This window comes from Pelobates fuscus, chromosome 3, assembly GCF_036172605.1.
Source record: "Pelobates fuscus isolate aPelFus1 chromosome 3, aPelFus1.pri, whole genome shotgun sequence".
In the NCBI taxonomy this organism is placed as follows: domain Eukaryota; kingdom Metazoa; phylum Chordata; class Amphibia; order Anura; family Pelobatidae; genus Pelobates; species Pelobates fuscus.
The window spans coordinates 356,898,537-356,922,099 of NC_086319.1; the positions used below are offsets into that span (position 1 = coordinate 356,898,537).

Consider the following 23,563-nt stretch of genomic DNA (forward strand, 5'->3'; position numbering starts at 1 on the left):
AAGGCATCACGCATCTCAATTACTCTATGATACCTCTCTGCTGAGTTTTATGACAGTTATAGCAGACACAGAATAACCTCCACCTAAACAAGCAGGACGAAGCACAGCAAAAACATGTGTTAAACTATAGCAGTAAACAAACTACTTAAGGTGTGTAAACATACAATACCATTGATTGATATGCCAAGAACATTGACAAAAAAAAAAACACGGATCCAGCTTTAAAAAAGGTGATGGTTTTGGGAAACGGTACAATAAAAATATATGTCAAATACAGACAATTGTGTGCACGTGTGTGTTGATCATTCACATCAAGAACATTTTCTGAAAACTGAGATTAAAAGCATCAATAATAAAAGGCCACATGTAAAATGGAGATGCACAGCTGTTCTTAATGCATTTTCTGAGCATTGCTCTTATCCTTACTTTGAGTGGTTAATCCATGGTTTCCACCTAAAAGTACTCCCGTAACATTCGTTAACTAGTGGTAACTCCATGACATACAGAGAAGGTAAGGTATGAACATAGTGTTATATGCAGTGCTCTCAATCCTAGACTCCAATAACACGCATGAGTAGTAAAACTTACATTGCACGTGCCTGGCTGAACACTTCACTATGGATATGGGTCATTAGGTCTCCGCCGGCCATGTAGTCCATAACAAAGCAGACATGTTCTGGAGTCTGGAAGCAGCCCAAGAGACTGAGCAGAAAAGGGTGGGAGGCTCCACTTACTGCAACAAACACTCGCTTCTCACACAGAAGGCTTTGGAGAGACAGAAATAAAAAAAAATGTTTAATTGAAAAAAAAAAAAAAAAACAGGGTCAGGAAGCTAAAGACTAGTCCCAATAAAGCTATAATATGTTTTTTTTTTTTTAATCAAGCAAATTACATTAGATACTTTAGGAAAGGTTAGTTATGCTTAAAAATGCTTTTTATCAATGTAATCTTTATGATATCTTTATTTTTTTAAATTCATGTTTATTAAATTTATTGAAGAAATCCTTTGCTTGCCTTTCTGTCTCTTGATGTCTGCAGCATTTATTGTCAGGCACCACTACCTACTACAAGACAGGCAGAAAGAGTGCTCGATTTTGAAAAGGACAATTGAGATTTGGGACAGATTACTGATAATCGAAGGCGCATGATGCCTGTCAGAAAGGGTAATGGGAAAAGTTGGCAAAGGATATCTTCAAAAATGCAAATATACATGAATTTAAAAACAAAAATCAAAATGTGAAAAAAATTAGATGGGATGTTTTAATAGAAAGATTATACAAGAAATACTGGTTTTGGTTAGAGTAACTCTTCCTATCCTGGCATCAGATGCCAATTTTGTACAGAATTCCCCTTTGGCAGCCCGGAGGAGCTGGCTAATGACGCCCTAATGACTCGGACGGAGGTGCAGTTACACCACTGGCAACAGAGGGGATGCACTCTGTATTTGCAATTTTTCAATGCGAAACACTGCACAAACAAATTTCTGGCACTATGACCACTTCAAATCAGTAACATCTTTCCTTTAATGTAGTAAGGTGAAATATTTCAGATTCTTTAATGTTCTGCACCTGAAACTACACACACAATGCAAGTTTCTCTAGAATAAATAAACTCCACACATTTATGTTAAGCAGGTGGACACCAAAGGAACATCCAATATTGAAATTCGTATATTTTGCAAGAAATTATCTTTAAGAATAGCTCTGGTCCGTGTTGACAGCTTTTTGTCTATTCGTACAAAGTGTTTGACTTTTAGCCCCGTTTTACATGGCCCTCGTCATATGGTGATGATGTCCCTCCACCATGTGTATTCTCACCTTTCAACCTCATCCCTGGCTATGATGTCTCCTTTCTTCAGGGCTTTTATGGCATACAGTTCTCCAGTTTGTTTATACTCAGAGAGCAAGACCTGCGATAAAGATGAAATGTGCAGCCCTGAGTGATGATGTAACACAGCAGAAGAATATGAAGAAATAGACTGCTTGGACGAAACCCAAAACGTCTTTAAAGAGAAACTGTCTTGTGCTGAAGAGCATACCGAAGGGACAGCCTGGACTTCAAAGGGTAACAGCACACACATTCCCTTAGTAAATACTCCCAGAATAAGTCACATTCCAAAGAAAATAAAACTCCCAACAGTCCAACCCTGTAGAGAGGCTACAACACAAGATCTACAAATAGCCTAGATACTAGATAGAACCGAGGATCTAAACATGTTCCTAGACTGCAGAAAAGACACCCTTAAAAGATTAAGGGAAAACATAATCCTGTGAGAACAAATCAAATTAAGTTTAATAAGGAATGACCAGTGTTAAAGAAACAAGGACCTCCAGGAGCTACCACAGCAACCTGGTACTTCAGAGCTACTCTAGCAGATCAAGCTTCTTCAGTGGTCTCCCATAACCATCAGCCAACTATTGGATAGACTGACTAAAAAAATTGCCCGCATCTGCCCCTCTCTCACGCAAGATGCAGCCAAGGAGCTTGTTTATTCTCTGGTTATCTCTCGCATGGATTACTGTAACTGCTTCGCTACAATCAGTAATGAATGCTGCCACCAGGCTAATCTTTCTCACCCATTGCTCCTCCCATACCTCGCCCCTCTGTCGATCCTTACATTGGCTTCCTGTATCCTATAGATGTCAATTCAGAATACTAACTCTTATCTACAAAGCACTAACCAACTCTAGCCCCTGTTACATTTCTTCACTGATTCATAGATATGCCCCTTCTTGGTCTCTCCGCTCTTCCGGTCACCTTCCTTTACTGCTAACTCACGCTTGCAGGACTTCTTGTGGACGGCTTTCATTCTTTGGAACAGCTTGCCTACCCCCATCAGACTCTCCCCTTGTCTTCAATTGTTTAAAAAGTCACTCAAAAAACATCTGTTCAGAAATGCTTATGGACTCCCAGAGTAACTTATCTATACTTATCTGTCTCTTGCTCTCCTAAAGAGCCACACTCCACTCTCACCTCCAGCTCTGCTACTTTTCCACCTTATTTGGTGGCTGTCACCCTTGCTGCCCTGTTGTGTATTTGTACCCCATCTCCTCTAGACTGTAAGCTAATTTGAGCAGGGCCCCCATCTACCTATTGTTCCTGTGTCACTGTGTAATTGTCTCATTTATTGTAAATTTCCCCCCCTTTCATAATATTGCAAAGCGCTGCAGAATTAGTTGACGCTATATAAATACAAATAATAATAATAATAATAATAATAATAATCATCGTAATAAATAGCCAAACACGAGACAAGGTTTAGTGCAGAGACAAGACAACTGCTTTATTCCACAACAGGAAGGGTATGTGTGCAGTGCAAGGTATTACAAATGGAAGACTGATGGAAGACTGCAGTGACTCAGTGGGAACCAAGCAGAGTGCTGGCCATGTACCCAGGGCTGGTGCCAGGATGTTTGAGCTACGCTGAGCAAATAGCTGATGGGGGAAGTGAGCCAATCTCTATGAGTAAACTGGGAGTTAATCTATAAAATGGTAACTCTTAGTAATGGAGCCGAGCACCTTCAGAAAAAAGTGCCCTCATGGCCGGCCACACCACCAAGGATTTGGAGGACTGCAATAAAATGTGCACACAATTAACCCTTTTTGTCCTGACAATCCAATGCCTTTTTGTAAAATACTCTCTCCCCACACAATGTAAATCATTTGTGTTTCATGATAGCCTCGGTTCTCATCAGATTTAACCCTTTATGGGTCTCAGTTCTGCTTTTTAAACCCACTGGAGCTGTAGGGGGATTTTCCATCACAACAGGGTCCATATTCTCTGGGTTAGAGACTGTATCAGAACTTTGCACAGGCGCTCCCTAGCTAGCTAGAATGTGATGAAATGTAGGTAATATTCCAACCAGGTCCGAGGTATGATTCCCAGCTTGCATAACTCACCTTCCCAAAGTGACCTCTCCCTAGGACAGCAACAAGTCTGAAATCCTCCAACGAAAGTTCGGAGACACTCGGAACCCTACAAAACAGTCATACACCATGTTTATTTAATCATGTGCCATTTCCCTCCACAGCCTATGAAATAGTGTTTTTTTTTTTTTTTTTACTGAATTGCATTTGAGTAAATTGTTTTAACCTAGAGACTTACAACTTTTAATGTTTTTTGTCTCTCAATGAGCACACCAACAGCTAAGGAAAGTTATTGTACATTTGCTAGTAATCACAGCAGCCAAGCCCAGGGACTGATCACTAGAACCAAGGCCTTTCAATGTAAACAACTCACATTAACACCGGCAGAAAATGACAATCTAGCCGGGCGGCAAATGTACCCACTAAACCAGCAAACCCCATGCTGTGCATGAACAGACACAGGATGCTAACATCAGTACTAAACCTGCGAAAAGTGATACCACAGATAATAACAGGAAATCCTTTAACATGGGAAAAAAACAGCCATCTCTCTTCATCGCTTAATTACTGAACTAGTACTGTAGGCCGTGTGTGTACCAGGATATAGAAAAGGACAGATCACTTTGGAATTCAATACAAATGTCTGTCTTCTTGCCCCAATATCTATTACTGTGGAACAGAATTGCTCTTTTAACATGTGGCAGTAAGCATGAAGCACAGATTCCTTCTCATACAAGTCATTGTACAAATACTGACCTCCTCTGGCTGTCTCTCCTTGGGACTGGAGTCATTTTCTCCACATGGGCATCGGTCTGCCAGCAAAAACACATTGTATTTTTATTAACTGCAGAGCTCCAATATATAGAGTGCTATACTGTCATACAAAATCATGCAAAATACATTAACTACCATGACATATCTGGCCATAGAGTAAATATCATCAATGTATCTACTACGCTTATTATGGCTAAAATTCATGATGCGTTTCCAAAGTTCCAAAACATACGGATTTGGCCGCTGGACAATTGTTATCATTCATACTATTCGTTTTTTGTAAAGGAAAAAAAAAGCTGAAAAAAAAATCATCAATGTAGAATATGTACTGCAATATTGTCCTTGTTTCAAACACGAAATGTGTGAGTTGGATAAGCTTATTTATGTTTTAAATAACTATTATTTACTCAAACATGTTTATTTTAATGTATGTATGTATGTATTTATTTAAAAAATATTTTACCAGGAAGGATATATTGAGATTTCTCTCGTTTTCAAGATTTTCCTGGGCCCACAAACATTGCATTGTTATAATAGGGTACAGTATAATATTAAAAATACAAAGCGATATTAAAATACACATTTAACACAGAAAAAGTAAGAAATATTATCTACCATGATTATAGGCGCATTCTGTACTGAAATATATCGACAGGGATCTTTTAAAGGATTTTAGAGTGGAGGAAGATTTAATTGTATGTATCAGTACGATGATATTAAACACTTGATCTTGATGCTGATTAGTTTATTTACACATTGATTGCTGGGTAAGGCCATATCAGGATTCCTTCAAGTTCCCAAGTCTTCCAGGAAGCCAGTCCTGATAATCAGGAATTGCTACTAAACGTGTGCTGTCTGATTAATTTGGTTGTTTCAGTGTGCAATGGGGAAGAAAAGTGCAGGTTTATTATAGCATTATTTGTAATGTGGAAGCGTTTAATGTTACTACTTCGGTAAGTGTATGATTTAAGAAATGGAACAATGTGAGTTAACAAGTAGTCTCGTTATAGTGCACAATGTGTAGATTGTGAGCTATCGGTCTGTTTCACTGTGAGCCTTTTATGCTGCATGTCAAGTGATGTTTTTTTGCCCGTATGTGCGTAATAAAATAAAAAAATATTATAGAGCAAGCGAGGGTTCAATGTTCATCGGGATTACTGCTTTCTTCACTTTGTATTTCAAATGGATGGACTGTCCTTTTTCAGTGATCAAGAGGAGGGGGCCATATATCTATTGCCCCATGTGGAGCGCCATAATGGCGGCATTTGCCTGCACTGTCGGAGCAGAGTGCTATAAAGACTGTTAATCGGTTGTATGTGGAAATCATGTCCTGCCATTGTAATATCAATTAATTCATCATGGTGGTTGCTTAAGGAATCTGGTTGTGATAACATCCTACCTTAAGGCATAGTTGACTAATTCACTGCACAACTTTGTAATGTTGCTGTAGAATCAAACAATAATAACTATGGGAAAAGTGGATTCAGTAGGAACGAAAAGATGGAATTACAAGGACATCTAGGACATGGATAACACATTGATGTAAATGATAATGATTTACACATTACTGTACTATATCATGACAATGGAGAAAAAAATTATGAGCTATAGATATAACTTCATTGTTACTTAAAGTGACACTGCAGTGTGGATTTACCATACCTTTGAATATGTTATACAAACAATTATAACATCACTACCATTTGAATGGTTTTCTTACAACTGATTTTGTTTCTTTTTTCTAATTTCGACATAATGTGTTCTGTGTGGAGTGCTTCTTTAACCCCTAAAGGACACATGACATGTGTGACATGCCATGATTCCCTTTTATTCCAGAAGTTTGGTCCTTAAGGGGTTAAAGACTAGAGTGAAAATCAAACATAGAAGACCAGGAACATTTTTTTAATTTCCAGTTACGGAACAGGTAATTGTGCAGGTAGATTGATCTCACCTCATCTTTTGTTTCCTGAATGGTTTCCGCCGTTGGAGATTTCAATTGTAGCTCTCTAAAAATCAGTCAAAACAGAGAGTGAGATAGTCAGTTAAATATTGAGTTCTGTGAAGAGAGATAATGACAAGCATGCAGGCGAAGCAGGCACTGAACAAATGGATTGAAGCCAAAAACCAAAATAGAAAGGAAGCAATAAAAGCAGATAATAAGTGGGATGGCTGGCTGCGTTAATCGCAGACAGACCGAATAATCAGAGAATTGATACATAGAGTAATTAGCAGCCAGAGGGAGGATAAGAGTGACAGCAATCAGATGGTACATGGCTTACGATCCGCTATCTGCTGGGCTGTATGTTCCACTGTTTGCAGGAAAGGTTCTGCGCAAGAGGCGGAGCCAAGTGGAAGGGTCAATGTTCATCTGCCGTGCACGTAGAAAGGCCTTGCCTGTGATGAAAAACAATAATGTGTAACAACACCCCAAAAAAAAATCACACACAATATCAAGTCGCCATTTACACAACTACTACACAATGTACACTGCGAATACTGCAGCTTGTCTTGTGTGACACAGATGTAGCACAATGATGACACATGTTAAGATCAACTGGAACTCTAACTCGAATATTGAAAAAAGGAGGCTGCCTGGTACATTTTCCATCTTGTACTGCTCATTCACATAGGTTCTTTAACCCCTTAAGGACACATGACATGTGTGACATGTCATGATTCCCTTTTATTCCAGAAGTTTGGTCCCTAAGGGGTTAAGAAGAGTGCTAATTGGAGCTGAGGTACAGGAGATGGGCAGCCACTGGAACACATTGAGAGCTAGGGGGAGCCCCCCTTCCACGGAACCGGAGAGACTTGCTCCTTTGATTGGCACTTACCTGGCGGCAGCCTGGAACTCTGCTTCAGATCGGAGGATAGCCACAGCCCGGCCAAAACTTACACAATTATTACTCATGCTGGGTACCTCCGACCCGGGAACTTTTTGGATATTATACTTTTAGTAGGACAATGTACACTATACACTGTCCAGGGATCTGTAACATGTTGAGTATAGGGAATCCTATGCTTCAGGGTTACCACTGTAAGGCGCCCTGCTGTGTGGAAGGTAATAAAATCATCCCCCAGTTAATTGAGTTTTCCCCCAGACACATTTGTGCATTTAGTGCTGGGTACTAGTTAACCCCTGAGCACACGTGAATTGAGCTGTGTGGAACCCTGTTCCGGGTTACCTAATGGTAATAATATCCCAAAATGACGGATGTTGTCCGAGCACACCGGGCGCTGGCAACAGACATTATGAGGTTTCTACCCTATATGCCTATATGTCGGCCCTCGCCGTCTCTTTCTATTTCTTAACATGTGTCTGTTTTGTTTTTAAATCCTCTTCTTTCCTCCTTCCTACCTCCAACTCCCTTCCCTCCTTGCATGCACTCAGAGCTAGTGAGCATTGTGAGAATTGTCCAATCAAATGCTTCTGTATAAGTAATGCAGCGTGATGTTGGAGGGGGCATAGAAATGCCTGAGGAGAGCGAGATTCAAAGAAAGCTTTTACCTACTTTGCAGGGTTTTGGGGGTTTAAAAAGGAGAACGGACAGAGTTAGTAGTGCCAATTTGGGGCATTATAACTTAACAAAAAAGAGAATAGTGAAAATTAGTTTTTTTTTGTGATTTCCAATGCTTTATTTAATTGCAAAATTTCCATAAAATAAACATAAAAGACAAAATATTACCTTGCTCTTTAGAGAAGATCTTCTTCTGTCTGCGAAGTTTAGAAAACCTTTCAATCACTGGGTTATAGAACGCCACCTTAAAACCATAACAATATTATTATAATCTCCATATACTGCACGTATAATAACTTGACTCCACAGAGTATATTTACAGTACATTGGCACAACCCTGCTGGATGTGTATATACAGTATTTATCACAATATTATTAGTACAACTCTATCCAGGAATTATATAGAGTAATATTAAAACCAGAAATAGTATACATTGGCACAGCATTGTCAGGTATTTATTGATAGTATATATTAGAATCTGACTATGTAAAGAATATTTCTAGTAGTACGGCAGTGCTGGAGGTTTATACAAAGTATTTTTTAGAACCTGACACAGCAGAGTATATTTATTTTGATACAGCACTGTTAGGTATTTACACACAGTATGCATATATTAGACCAGCAGAGGGTATTAATATCAGTGTATCACTGCTGGATATTTATATATACAGTATATATCCGTACCTCACACTGTAGGATCCCCTGGGGCTCCATTTCAAGGCTAATTTCATGCTTTTGATCATCCAGAAAATCTTCCAACTTGACGTATTTAATAGCACAAAGTGAGCGGAAGTCTCTTCGATACACAGACACCTGCAATTCTCGCGACTGTGTGTAGAGACATAAATATTACATGTTAAATATTCATTGTATTCTATAATATGTCAACATGGGGACAGTACACACAGTGTATGGTGTTCACACTTAACCTCACTTAATATTTAATGTGTGCATCTAGCTTGACACAATGCTTAGTGTTCACATCCAGCTTTTCATAATGTTCAGTGCTAACAAGTGGTGTTACGCAATGTGTATCGCTGGCACTGTGCTTCACACAATATTTATGGGGTTATTCACTAACCAGAGAATTCAAAGTGAATTTTAAACTTGTGGCCAAAATAGGCTGAGTGCTCCTTGTTGGCATCACACACACAGTGATCATACTTAACGATCAGTGCTCTCACCTACCTTGACACAAGGCTGAGCACCCACACCTTGATTGACATGTGATTACTTTATAGCACTATGTGTATGTAGGAGTAGCCATTGCCCCTCCTTTGTAGCATGATGTTATCTCCACCCCCTCTTTTCTCACCCGTTCTAGGTTCAGTTTAAATATCTGATCCCACGCATCTCGTCCTTCTGATTTCCAGGTGGTTTGTCCTGCCACAACATTGTCCAGCCGCAAGACAACGCTCACCTCACCTGCAGGCACATAAATATTTCCGTGTTAAATATAAATCATTGGAAAAGGGATTTCTTTATGGAATATTCATGCTTTTCGTGTGTATATGTGTGCATCATTGTCTGCAGATAACAAAAAGGTGTATTATTTGATTATTTGATATAATTTTACATACTGGAGAGTTCTTCGCTGCGGCTCAAGCTGGCTGTGCGTGAATACATGCGTGTTCGTATACTCCGCCCCTCAGAGGGACTGCTACCCGGTAACCAGACTGGAGAATTCCGTGTGCGACCGGGGACAGTCTCTAAGAGGTTAGAACATCCCAGAAGCCGAACCTCTAGGACACCTGTAAGAAGAATTTAGCCAAAACTTAAAAATGGAATGCAGCCACGTGTTAAATAATGGTTGGTGTATTAAAGGATATTCACATATCAGAGGTTAATCAGATATTGGTCAGAGGTCAAAACAAACATTTGTCCTGCATACATTAAATTAGAATATTAAGATGAAGAAACACATTCAATTTAAATGGAAGATTAGACCATCACCCTTAGCCAGATTTTCACAGTTGTAGTTGAACACCATTTTGGCCTAGTTAAAGGGACACTCCAGGAACCCAGACCACTTCTGCTCATTGGAGTGGTCTGGGGGCAAGGAAGGCTGTACTTGATGGACTCTATTTTCAGCTATGTAACTATGTAACTATGTAACTGGCATCCCTGCTTCCTCAAGTTCCAGAAAACCTATTTAAAGAATTAATGGAACCTATTAAGTTGTTTTTTTCTGCTTTGTTGCAATCTCCAAGTTGCTACTATTATTATTGCAACAATTTTAGTAACTGGTTGGGGAAGTAATTTCTGAAATCACAGCCCAGAGAGCGAGCAACTAATTAATAGACTTTTAAATCTTAATCTGGCTTTAAAGGGACACTGTAGGCACCCAGACTATTTCAGCCAGCTGAAGTAGTCTGGGTGCTGTGACCCTTTTGCTCTTAGTGCTGCAATGTAAAACATTGCAGCTCTAAGTCTGCCCTCTGTAGCTAACAGACAGCCATTGGGGCGCTTCCGGAATCCAAACGGACTTTAGGTCTGTTACCTGACACTGGACGTCCTCACGGACCTCCAGTGTCAGATTTTCCACATAGGAAAGCATTGAATAATGCTTTCCTATGGGGAGGTCTAAAGCGCATGCCAATTGGCGCGCGTGCGAGTTAGGTCTCACCCGCCGACTGATGTTGGCGGGGGAGGAGTGTGGGCAGAGCCTACCCAGCGAAGAGGAACATCGGCGCTGGATTCAGGTAAGTGGCTGAAGGGTTTTTAACCTTCACCCAGCAGTAATCCTTAAACCTACAGTAACTATAGCTCAATACTGGATTTGTTAAGGTTCCTGGGGCTATTTATAGAGGGCGATGGTATTATAATTATGCTTGTAAATTATTTCAAGCTGTAGGTTAATTAATAGGTTTTCTGGAAATTGTTATTATATTTCGTTATAGATAACTGCTCTCAATACGGACCAAATATGGCCCTCATATCATTTACTGATCCATCTACTGATAAATAGCTTTCTGTCTTCAGACAGACCATTTATTCTACAGCTAGGGTCTACAGGACCCCACTGATGCTGTGATCAGTTATTGTAGCAGAATTCGGTACTCGAGTATCTCCACTATCTTCCTTCCTTGTAGCAACGGGATATCGCAGTTGTGAAAATAGCCATTTACCCACACACTAGCTGAAACTTAGAGTGGGTAAACCTTTATTGGCATAACAAACAGGTATTTATAAAGGGAAAAATAGCAGGGGTGATTAACAGAACAATCCCTCCCCAGCACCACCATATCTGAGCTGTGAAACACTGCTTTAATCACTGTTCAGTTAATTACATTAAGTAGAATAGTGCCTTCACAGACGTGAGCACCAAGGATTCCAAACCCCGAACACCTCTCTTCCCAACAGATACTTCCCAAATCTTGTACATCTCCATACAGCTCCCAGGCCCAACTGCACAGAGTTTAATTAGTGCCTGGATCGTAAGGTTCCTAGCTTGAGGTACAACACTCTAGTCTAGTCTAGCTCAGAGTTCCACAATTATGGAAAAGGTGTTCCTGGAGTCTTGGGGAAAGGAGCGCCCTTGAGTTCTGGGCATGTACGGATGCCTTTAATCCAGATACCGCACTGGTAGAACACTTGGTGCTCGACCACCACTCGTCTGAAGTTCTGACTGGCCTGGTTCCTAGCGGTCATTGGTAACAGTGCTCAAGGAGGCCGTGTCCATTGTGGTCAGGTGAAATTCCAAGGTGATTTGCTAGCAATTTAATACATTTCGAACAGTTCTGTAACAGTTATACATCAAGTTAGGACAACAAGAGCAGTGATGGTAAGCCTTTGACACTAAGCATCTAGAGCAGTGATGATAAATATCTTCTCAGGTACACTTCACATCCATCTCTGCATTCGACAGAAGATCTACAGAAGGATATCTCCAGTAACATTCGTTTTCACTGCAGTTTAAACAAAACTGTATAGCAATTTGGGAATCATAAGGAGTAGATCACCACCTTAAGGTACTTTGTGTTACTGCAAATTGATGAGGCTCCAGATTAAAATCACTGAGCTTGAGGACAGTACTGTCTCAGGACAGTAAGGAGGCAGCTATTCTGTTAGACTTAAATTGCTACTCGTAGGTACTAGGGCAGGGGTAGGCAACCTTTTAATAGTACTGTGCCAAAACAAGATCTTGAAGTCTCTTGGTGTGCAGGTGCTATTTTGTTTAGTGCTTTGTATTTGTGAATTTGTTGGCTTTTTTATTGTATATATTCATGTGTAGTTTGTGCTATTGTGTAGTACACATATAAATGTAGGCTGTGTATGGGGGCTGCTTGTGGAATTTTGTATGTGGATGATATGTCACTTAGTGTGTTTTGTGGTATGTATTTGTAGGGATGCTTGTGGTATTGCATGTGAGAGGCTGTTTAAGGTTGTGTGTGTATGTGGATTGTCAGTGGTGTGTTTGTGGGGATTGAGTGAGTGTTTGTGTGTGGGTTTGTATTATTTGTATGGTGGGGCATCTTCTGCAGCTCTGTATATATTCAAACAGAGTGGGTGGCTTCTCTGGGGTCCGACTGGCCAGGTGCAGGTCAAGAGCAGGAGATCTACTCCAATGTGGGTTCCCTTTCACAAGTGCTGGGAGGACGTGATCTGAGATCACTTCCTTTTTTTACTGCAATGCGCTCAGTTTGCACTAGCAGATATCTAAAGTACCAGTGGAGCTCCTCCTGATAGGCCAGAGGCTGTTTTTCTCAGGCAGCCTTGAGTGCTGTGCAAAAGTACCTTGAGTACCATTCATGGCACACGTGCCATAGGTTGCTGAACCCTGTACTAGAGCAACATTTACTGAGATACTTTGTTTCAATTAATCTGATACACACAACAAAGACTAAACAAAGATAATATACCTTGTGTGTATCGTAACTGTATACTCTCAAGGCTAAAAAATGAATATATTTATTTTTTACCTTGGAGTGTTAGCTCACCTTCATTCTAGTGTCAGAGCAAACTCACCACAGCAGTCGCTCAACGTTTTCAAAGACAATAATAATGGATGATCTCGATCCACTGCTTCTCATAGAGAAGAGATGAGAATCTGTGGCGCGAGAAGCATTGGTTGATTCTGGCGCCATCATGCTTCGATTCTAGAAGGTCTTATCGAGGATGTGACTTTAGTGGATGCCAGTGTGACATTCATTAAGAGGCACGTCCTCTGCAAAGTCAAGCATTACTGATTCTAATGGCATTGTCTTACATCGCTAGATAAAAGGAGCAGCAGCTATTCACCGAAACCACTACATTAAAAGGTAGCAGCTTTGGTGCTTAGAGTGTCCCTTTAAGGAATAAATTATTGTACCCTAAGAAGTTACTTTACATGATGTAACTAATATTTCACTCATCCTGATAATTGGTATTATGACAACTCAAACAGGATCTGAGTTGCTTGTGCAATGAATAGTTGACTGAAATATTTTTTTTTGCTGCAATTGAGGTTCCAGGAAATATGTAGGAATTAATATTGATGTAGAGGGATAAAATATGTGTTATAACTTGGGTGAAGTTACCTGTGAGAGGAGCAGGTTTGGAGACTGTGCTATAGGGAGTTGGCGGTGTGGGAGCCCCAAGTCTTGTGGGAGAGACACACATAACCATTTCCTCTCTTATAAGACATCTTTTGGGGTGATCATGTGGTAGGTCCTCCAGACATTTTTGAAGAGAAAGAGTTAGGAGATCCAGTCTCTGCCTAGATTCCACCAAACGAGCTTGAACCTAAATGAAAGGATCAAAAAGTGAGACATAGGTTCAAAATCCATCAAAAAACAATGGAGTAGTAGAGGAAATATTACATGAGTAAATATACACACACTGCATATAGAATAGATCGTCTACAGGGCCGGCACTACCATTAAGGCGAATAAGGAATTCACCTGGGGCGCCGGCCTCTAGGGGGCGCAAACCGAGAGGTTTCCCGGTGGGCTGCCCTGCTGTAGCTGTCTGGGAATGCTGTGCTGGGTGAGCGGCTCCTTAGCCACCCCCCAGCGCAGCCACTCATCTGCTGGGCTCCCTCTGCAGCCGATTACCTTCACGGGCAGTGGGGTTTGCTGTAACCCCATCCCCCGAGCAGAGCACTGTGCTTCCTGGAGGCAGGGGGAGCCTGTGAACACCGGAAGCACGGTGAAGGGAGCAGGAAGCACGGCTCTCCTGCTCCCCCGGGAGAAAGAGCAACATCCTGGATCCTGCAGCCTGGACCTCTTCTCTTCACAGTACCCAGGTATGGCATGGTTAAGTTGGATTTCTTATTGTGGGCATGTTTGTAAATGGGGGAGTGTGTAAATTGGTTTGTTTGTGTGTGTAAATAAAGTGTGACTTTATGTAAAGTTTGTGTTTGAGTGACAGTATGTGTGTTAATGAGTGTGTAAGTGACATTGTGTGTTAGTGTGTGCAAGTGACTGTGAGTGTGTTAGGGAGAGTGTGCAAGTGACTCTGTGTGTGTGTTAGGGAGAGTGTGCAAGTGACTCTGTGTGTGTGTTAAGGAGAGTGTGCAAGTTACTCTGTGTGTGTGTTAAGGAGAGTGTGCAAGTGACTCTGTGTGTGTGTGTGTGTGTTAAGGAGAGTGTGCAAGTGACTCTGTGTGTGTGTGTTAAGGAGAGTGTGCAAGTGACTCTGTGTGTGTGTGTGTGTGTGTGTTAAGGAGAGTGTACAAGTGACTTTGTGTGTGTGTGTGTGTGTGTGTGTTAAGGAGAGTGTGCAAGTGACTCTGTGTGTGTTAAGGAGAGTGTGCAAGTGACTCTGTGTGTGTTAAGGAGAGTGTACAAGTGATTCTGTGTGTGTGTGTTAAGGAGAGTGTGCAAGTGACTCTGTGTGTGTGTGTTAAGGAGAGTGTGCAAGTGACTCTGTGTGTGTGTGTTAAGGAGAGTGTGCAAGTGACTCTGTGTGTGTGTGTGTTAAGGAGAGTGTGCAAGTGACTGTGTGTGTGTTAAGGAGAGTGTGCAAGTGACTCTATGTGTGTGTGTGTGTGTGTGTGTTAGGGAGAGTGTGCAAGTGACTCTGGGTGTGTGTGTTAGTGAGAATGTGCAAGTGACACTGTTAGTGAGTATGTGTTAGGGAGAGTGTGCAAGTGACACTGAGTGGTGTTAGAGTGTGTAACTGACAATGTGTATGCCAGTGAGAGTGTGTATAAGTGAGAGTATGTAGGTGACACTGTGTGTGTTAGTGAGAGTGTGCAAGTGGCACTATGTAGGTAAGTGAGAATGTGTATGTGTTAGAGTGTGTAAGTTAGTTAGAATGTGTAAGTGTGTATGCCAGTGTGTATGCCAGAGTGTGTATTAGTGAGATTGTGTAAGTGACACTGCAAAGGTAATTATTGCAATTTTTAAGAAACTTCAATAATTACCGTTCAGGGTTAACTCCTCTAGTGGCTATGCACGGGGACGTCCAGTCACGGAAATACCACTGCAAGCGTGGCCAATGAGGAGCGAAGGCGGAACGAAGCCAGCACAAAAGACTGCTGGACCCAGGTAAGTGACAGAAGGTGTTTTAACCCCTGCTGCACCACGAGGTGAGATGCGCTTGATGGAGGGGGAAGCTATAGTGCCAGGATAACAAGTTTATTTTCCTGGCACTATAGTTTCCCTTTAATATCTACTCAGTGTGCCTCTTTCCATAAATGTCTATTTAGTGTAATTTAGAGTTTAGTGAATAAGCCTTTGAGGGAATGCAGCTGCGTTCATAAGGGGGCGTCAAAATGTATTCTTGCCTAGGGCGGCAAGAATCCTTGCACCGGCCCTGATCGTCCATGACACAGTCCAAGATCCAACTGTACACTTGACCACAAGTACTGGTTCCTGGCTACAGAGTACAAAACTAGATGAAATAAAGTGCAAAGACCAGTATCCAAAATCCATGTACACAGGTCACCACTAATAGACCTGTGATAGTAAGTATAATTTGCAGGACACAGCCCTTGTGTGTTATGTCACTATGCTCAGCGTTGGCGCAATTCATCCAATAAGATTCTCAAAATGAGCATAGGTGTATACTAGGTGTGCCTAGTGCAGGGCCAAATTGTTAATTATGTCCCCTGCTTAGTTCCCTTTGTACACTTTTTATGTTTTGGGAGAACTTGTGTTCCTAATGGAAAAAACAACAACTTTCCTGGCACAGCCACAAAGAAAGAAAATTAGTAAACTTTATCATGAATGGGTAAAGGGACTTATATAAAATATACACCCTCTTTATCCTAGAACAAACCACTCCACCCACTGCTCAGGTTTTATTTGAAATAATTATTCATTATTATTATTATTATTATGATATTTATATAGCGCCATCGAATTCCGCAGCGCTTTACAATGGGTGGACGAACAGACATGTAGTTGTAACCAGACAAGTTGGACACACAGGAACAGAGGGGTTGAGGGCCCTGCTCAATGAGCTTACATGCTAGAGGAAGTGGGGTAAAATGACACAAAAAGATAAGGATATTATTAGACTAGTGACAGTTGCAGAAGAGGAATCAGTCAGGAGCTATTAACAGTTTAATTGATACGCTTTTATGAAGAAGTGGGTTTTTAACGATTTTTTGAAGGAGTGGAGACTGGGTGAGGATCTAATGGAGGAGGGAAGTGAGTTCCACAGGAATGGTGCAGCCCTCGAGAAATCTTGAAGGCGAGCATCAGAGGTGGGAGTACGGACAGAAGATAGACGTAAGTCTTCAGCAGATCGTAACGGCCTAGATGGGACATACTTGTGTATAAGGGAGGATGGATAGGTGGGAGCAGCATTATGTAGAGATTTGAAAGCTAGAACCAGAATTTTAAATTGAGCTCTATATTTTATAGGAAGCCAATGTAGGGACTGAAAGAAGGGTGAGGCATGGGAGGTGCGGGCGGACAGGAAGATGAGCCTCGCCGCCGCATTCATTATGGACTGTAACGGCGCAAGTTGGGAGCACGTAAGACCACTGAGAAGCGGATTACAGTAGTCAAGGCAAGAAAGGACAGTGGAATGGACCAACACCGTAGTCGCACCTGCCGTTAAGTAGGGGCGGATGCGCGCAATGTTTTTGAGATGGAAATGACAGGATTTGGCGATAGATTGAACATGAGGCTTGAAGGAAAGGTCGGAGTCAAAGAGAACACCTAGGCAGCAAACCTGCGTGGTGGAGCTGATGGTAGCACCGTTGACTTGGAGGGAGACAGGCACAGGAGTAACAACACTTAAGGGAGGAAATACCAGAATTTCAGTTTTGGTCAAGTTTAGTTTAAGGAAGTGGGCAGTCATCCAGTTAGAAATAGCAGAGAGGCAGTCAGAGACACTAGTCAAGAGGGACGGGGAGAGATCAGGAGAGGACAGGTAGATTTGCGTGTCATCTGCATAGAAATGATATTGGGAGCCAAAAGAAGCTAATGAGTTTACCAAGGGAGGCAATATAGATGGAGAACAGTAGGGGACCAAGGACTGAACCTTGGGGGACACCAACAGAGAGGAGTTGGGAAGACGAAGCAGAGCCAGAGAAAGAAACACTGAAAGAGCGCTGGGAGAGGTAGGAGGAGCACCAGGAGAGAGCAATATCTTGTAGACCGATATTGCGGAGGATGAGAAGAAGCTGTTGATGATCAACAGTGTCAAAAGCCGCAGACAGGTCAAGGAGAATTAGGATAGAGTAGTGACCACGAGATTTTGCAGCGAGTAGATCATTGGATACTTTGGTCAGTGCCGTTTCCACAGAGTGCTTAGCGCGGAAACCAGACTGAAGCGGGTCTAGGAGAGAGTTGTACTCGAGGAAGTCTGTCAATCTCGCATACACAATTCTTTCAAGGATCTTGGATGCAAAAGGCAATAACGAGATAGGACGATAGTTTGATGGGGAGTTAGGGTCAAGATTGAGCTTCTTTAGAATTGGGGTTACAGTTGCATGTTTGAAGGGCGATGGAAATATACCAGAGGAGAGAGAGAGATTGAGAATTTTAGTGAGAGGTGGAGAAAGAGAAAAAGACAGAGTACGGATGAGATGCGAGGGAATTGGATCTAGGGAGCAGGTGGTGGGGGGGGGGGGGGGACTGGAGCAGAGCAGAAACCTCTTCCAATGTAGCGGGTGCCAATGAACATAGAATAGCAGAGGGAGTGAAGTTAGGGGAAGTATTGTAAGGGGAAGAAGAAAGATGAGAGTTCTCTTATCTGATTGTAGAGATCTTGTCAGTGAAGTGAGTTGCAAAGTCTGAGGCGGTCAAGTTAGCAGGTGGAGGAGGAACAGCAGATTCATAAATCTTAAATGTGTTATATATTTATATATATATTTGCTAACCTGCATCTGTGCCCCAAGATCGCATAACAGATGATCATTGAAAAGCAAGCAGTCCTTGACTACCAGAAAAGACAATTAAAGGTCACTGAAAAACTGCAACCAGACAATATGCTAGCAGCGGTTTAATGAGCCGCTATCTACAATCCCAACCAACACTATCACAGAGATCAACTAGCTCATATATGCAATCACATTAGTGGTCCTTCAACAGCTTGACTACAAGTTAAGACTGAAAGAGAAGAAGCAATGCCTACCATAGAGACTAAGACTGGAAGCCAAGATAAAGGCAACATGTTAGGAAGCTTGTAAGCTGGAATAACTTCACAGACGTGGAAAGATCAAAGATAGATCATGGCTACTGAGGATATACAAGGGTATGCCCATTTTAGAGGCTCTGGAAAAAGCTAAGTGGAGGCTGACAGCACTCACAACCAGACTGAGCAAATACACCAAAGAAGCAGAGGCTAAGAGAATAAATGCCCTGTTTACCAATGAACCATCCAAACAATATGCACAGTTGCATGGTACCAGCTTGCCCACCTAAGACCCACCCGGAACTGAGACTTTCTCTGGGAGAAAAATGCATCACATAACACCAAGGCCCAGAGTCTGCTAGATCTAAAAGCAAACCACTGCATGCTTCTAGAACAGGAGCCAGTACCCATCACAATTGGAAATACAACAACTAGTAGCTGACATAAAGAGTTGGTCAGCACCTGATACAATCCACACCTACTGTATAAAAAAACTAACAATGATGCATGATTAACAAGCTACTAGCAACAGGTTCCCACCCTGTCTGGGTAACAGAAGGCAGAACAATACAAGTCTTAAAGGACCCTCACAAGGGAAAAGCACCATCTAACTATCGACCAATCACCTGTCTCCCCAAAACAAGGAGGGTCCTGTCAGGCATCATAGTCTCCAAGATCAAAATTGGTACATGAGCAATATGCGGAAGGAGATTGGAAACAAACATCAGAGGCTCAAAACACCAGCTGCTGGTAGACCAGGTAGTCACACAAGATTCCAAGACCAACAGCCCAATATGTGCACAGTCTGAATTGACTACAAGAAAGCCAATGAAACAATGCCACACACATGGATACTGAAATGATTGGCTCTATACAAGGTCAACAATACCGTAAGAGCCTTTATCAAGAATTTGATGGGCAAGTAAAGAACAACTCTAGAAGCCAGTTCCAGGACAATTACACAAATGAACATCAAATGTGGCATAAACCAAGGTGATGGCTATTCCCAATGCCATCTGCATAGGCCTCAACTAGGTTGAAGAGGACCCTGCTCAAACAAGCTTACAGTCTATAGGAGGTGGGGCATAAAACACATTAGGACAGGAAATAGCAATCAAATAAGGTGGGAGTAAAGCAGAGCTGGAGGAGATAGTAGAGTGCTGCCCTTTAGGAGAGAGCAATGGACAGGTATGTAAGGTAGAGGTTACTCTGGGAGGCCATAAGCTTTCCTGAAGAGATGAGTTTTAAGGCACTTCTTAAACGATTGAAGACTAGGGGAGAGTCTGAAGGGGGTAGGCAGGCTGCTCCATAGGAAGGGAGCCGCACGCAAGAAGTCCTGCAAATGTGAGTTTGCCATACGGGTGCGAACAGCAGACCGGAGAAGGTCACGGGCAGAGCAGAGAGACAGAGCCAGATACCTATGGATCTGTGAAGAGATATAAGAGGGGCTAGAATTGGTCAATGCTTTATAGGTATGGGTTAGCACTTTGAATTGACTCCTTTAGGATACAGGAAGCCAATGTAAGGACTGACAGAGGGGTGATGTGGGAGAGGACCGACTAGAGAGGAAAATCAGTCTGGCGGCAGCATTCATTACAAACTATAGCGGGGCAATACGGCTTTTGGGAACACCAATTAGGAGAGGGTTACAATTATGGTGTGCATTAATACCCTGAGATTTTTCCCATTAAAGCTGTAGTGTAAGGTGTGCTTAAATAACTTTCATGTTTAAAAACACTACTTTGATTCCTGCTCTTTGATATTGTTCAAAGCAATAACAGAGATGACAGCACAACACAATAGCAAATGAATTTGCAATATATTTCTAGACAGTCTGAAAGGTGAATCACAAAAAAAAAAAAAGAAAGAATTTACGGAAGGGACACATGGAATTTGAAGCAATGACGTTACCTCGTTGACAGCACTCTTGTCCTGGGTCCTGGTAGTTCCGATAAGTCTCACTGCATTTTCGGCTCCTTCAGACACAGCTCGTTCCACACGATAATGATGTCTTAGCTCCTCAATGTGGAGCTCAGTCTGTGATAATTCCAGGGCCACTAAAGGACACAGACATTTATGATAGAAATGGATACCTAAATTTACGTCAGCTACAAATATCAAAAGTTGTGATAATATTATAAAATGTCAGTGCTCCCGATTAAATAATATTCTAGGATGGCAGTGCTCCCCATTAAATAATATTATAAAATGTCAGTGCTCCCCATTAAATAATATTATAAGATGGCAATTCTCCCCATTAAATAATATTATAGGATGGCAATTCTCCCCATTAAATAATATTATAAGATGGCAGTGCTCCCCATTAAATAATATTATAGGATGGCAATTCTCCCCATTAAATAATATTATAAGATGGCCATTCTCCCCATTAAATAATATTATAACATTGCAATTCTCCTCATTTAATAATATTATAAGATGGCAAATCTCCCCATTTAATAATATTATAACATTGCAATTCTCCCCATTTAATAATATTATAGGATGTCAGTACTCCCTATTAAGCAATATTATAAGATGGCAGTGCTCCCCATTAAATAATATTATAGGATTGCAGTTCTCCCCATTCAATAATATTATAAGATGGCAATGCTCCCCATTAAATAATATTATAAGATGGCAGTGCTCCCCATTAAATAATATTATAAGATGGCAGTGCTCCCCATTAAATAATATTATAAGATGGCAGTTCTCCACATTAAATAATATTATAAGATGGCAGTGCTCCCCATTAAATGATATTATAAGATGGCAGTGCTCCCCATTAAATAATATTATAAGATGGCAGTGCTCCCCATTAAATAATATTATAGGATGGCAGTGCTCCCCATTAAATAATATTATAAGATGGCAGTGCTCCCCATTAAATAATATTATAAGATGGCAGTGCTCCCCATTAAATAAAATTAAAAGATGGCAGTGCTCCCCATTAAATAATATTATAAGATGGCAGTGCTTTCCATTAAATAATATTATAAGATGGCAGTGCTCCCCATTAAATAATATTATAAGATGGCAGTGCTCCCCATTAAATAATATTATAAGATGGCAGTACTCCCCATTAAATAATATTATAAGATGGCAGTGCTTTCCATTAAATAATATTATAAGATGGCAGTGCTCCCCATGAAATAATATTATAAGATGGCAGTGCTCCCATTAAATAATATTATAAGATGGCAGTGCTTTCCATTAAATAATATTATAAGATGGCAGTGCTCCCCATTAAATAAAATTATAAGATGGCAGTGCTTTCCATTAAATAATATTATAAGATGGCAGTGCTCCCCATTAAATAATATTATAAGATGGCAGTGCTTTCCATTAAATAATATTATAAGATGGCAGTGCTCCCCATGAAATAATATTATAAGATGGCAGTGCTCCCATTAAATAATATTATAAGATGGCAGTGCTTTCCATTAAATAATATTATAAGATGGCAGTGCTCCCCATTAAATAAAATTATAAGATGGCAGTGCTTACCATTAAATAATATTATAAGATGGCAGTGCTCCCCATTAAATAATATTATAAGATGGCAGTGCTCCCCATTAAATAAAATTATAAGATGGCAGTGCTTTCCATTAAATAATATTATAAGATGGCAGTGCTCCCCATTAAATAATATTATAAGATGGCAGTGCTCCCCATTAAATAATATTATAAGATGGCAGTGCTCCCATTAAATAATATTATAAGATGGCAGTGCTCCCCATTAAATAATATTATAGGATGTCAGTGCTCCCCATTAAATAATATTATAAGATGGCAGTGCTCCCCATTAAATAAAATTATAAGATGGCAGTGCTTTCCATTAAATAATATTATAAGATGGCAGTGCTCCCCATTAAATAAAATTATAAGATGGCAGTGCTCCCCATTAAATAATATTATAAGATGGCAGTTCTCCACATTAAATAATATTATAAGATGGCAGTGCTCCCCATTAAATAATATCATAAGATGGCAATTCTCCCCATTAAATAATATTATAGGATGGCAGTTCTCCCCATTAAATAATATAATAAGATGGCAGTTCTCCCCATTAAATAATATTATAACATTGCAGCTCTCCTCATTACATAATATTATAGAATGGCAGTTCTCCACATTAAATAATATTATAAAATGGCAGTGCTCCCCATTAAATAATATTATAAGATGGCAGTGCTCCCCATTAATTAATATTGGAAGATGGCAGTACTCCCCATTTAATAATATTATAAGATGGCAGTGCTCCCCATTTAATAATATTATAAGATGGCAGTGCTCCCTATTAAATAATATTATAGGATGGCAGTTCTCCCCATTAAATAATATTATAAAATGGCAGTGCTCGCCATTAAATAATATTTATAAGATGGCAGTGCTCCCCATTTAATAATATTATACGATGGCAGTGCTCCCTATTGAATAATATTATAGGATGGCAGTTCTCCCCATTAAAGACATAGGACACACACTCACAAGCGACCAATGGCAAGACATATTTCATGCTAATAAAAAACTAACCCTCTGCACGACCCACATAGAACTCTCACGCAAACTACTCTACAGTGTGATACCTGGTCCCCACGAGACTCAAACATAGCTACCCAAACACGTCGGACGCATGCTGGAGGTGCCAAGAGAACCAAGGCACCTTACTACACATATGGTGGCAATGCCCGCTACTGCAACAATACGGGACACAAGTCCTAGACCTAGTGACACAATGTACCAAAATGCACATCTCCCCCCTGACAGAAACGTTCTTGCTACTCTTCCTCCCACAAACGCCACACATGCACATTAAATATTTACTATACCATATCTGTATAGCGGCCCTCACTATCATAAGTAGAAAATGGAAACAGTCAACTGC

General features: G+C 40.8%; 2 protein-coding genes across 3 annotated transcripts in view; both read right to left on the reverse strand.

Moving 5' to 3' along the window:
• ADGRE5 (adhesion G protein-coupled receptor E5) overlaps window positions 1–23,563 on the reverse strand; it is a 262,935-nt gene that overhangs the window by 32,422 nt on the left and 206,950 nt on the right. The window lies entirely within an intron of this gene.
• LOC134603352 (serine/threonine-protein kinase N1-like) overlaps window positions 1–23,563 on the reverse strand; it is a 48,317-nt gene that overhangs the window by 8,840 nt on the left and 15,914 nt on the right. For both annotated transcript variants that reach the window (XM_063449221.1, XM_063449223.1), the window contains exons 5-16: window positions 20,587–20,732; window positions 13,680–13,884; window positions 9,741–9,911; window positions 9,476–9,585; window positions 8,845–8,988; window positions 8,328–8,403; window positions 6,921–7,035; window positions 6,593–6,647; window positions 4,624–4,679; window positions 3,901–3,976; window positions 1,818–1,909; window positions 589–765 (exon numbers count right to left, since the gene is read on the reverse strand). In XM_063449221.1, coding sequence (XP_063305291.1) covers window positions 589–765; window positions 1,818–1,909; window positions 3,901–3,976; window positions 4,624–4,679; window positions 6,593–6,647; window positions 6,921–7,035; window positions 8,328–8,403; window positions 8,845–8,988; window positions 9,476–9,585; window positions 9,741–9,911; window positions 13,680–13,884; window positions 20,587–20,732 — 1,423 coding nt within the window. The remainder of the gene's footprint in view (window positions 1–588; window positions 766–1,817; window positions 1,910–3,900; window positions 3,977–4,623; window positions 4,680–6,592; window positions 6,648–6,920; window positions 7,036–8,327; window positions 8,404–8,844; window positions 8,989–9,475; window positions 9,586–9,740; window positions 9,912–13,679; window positions 13,885–20,586; window positions 20,733–23,563) is intronic.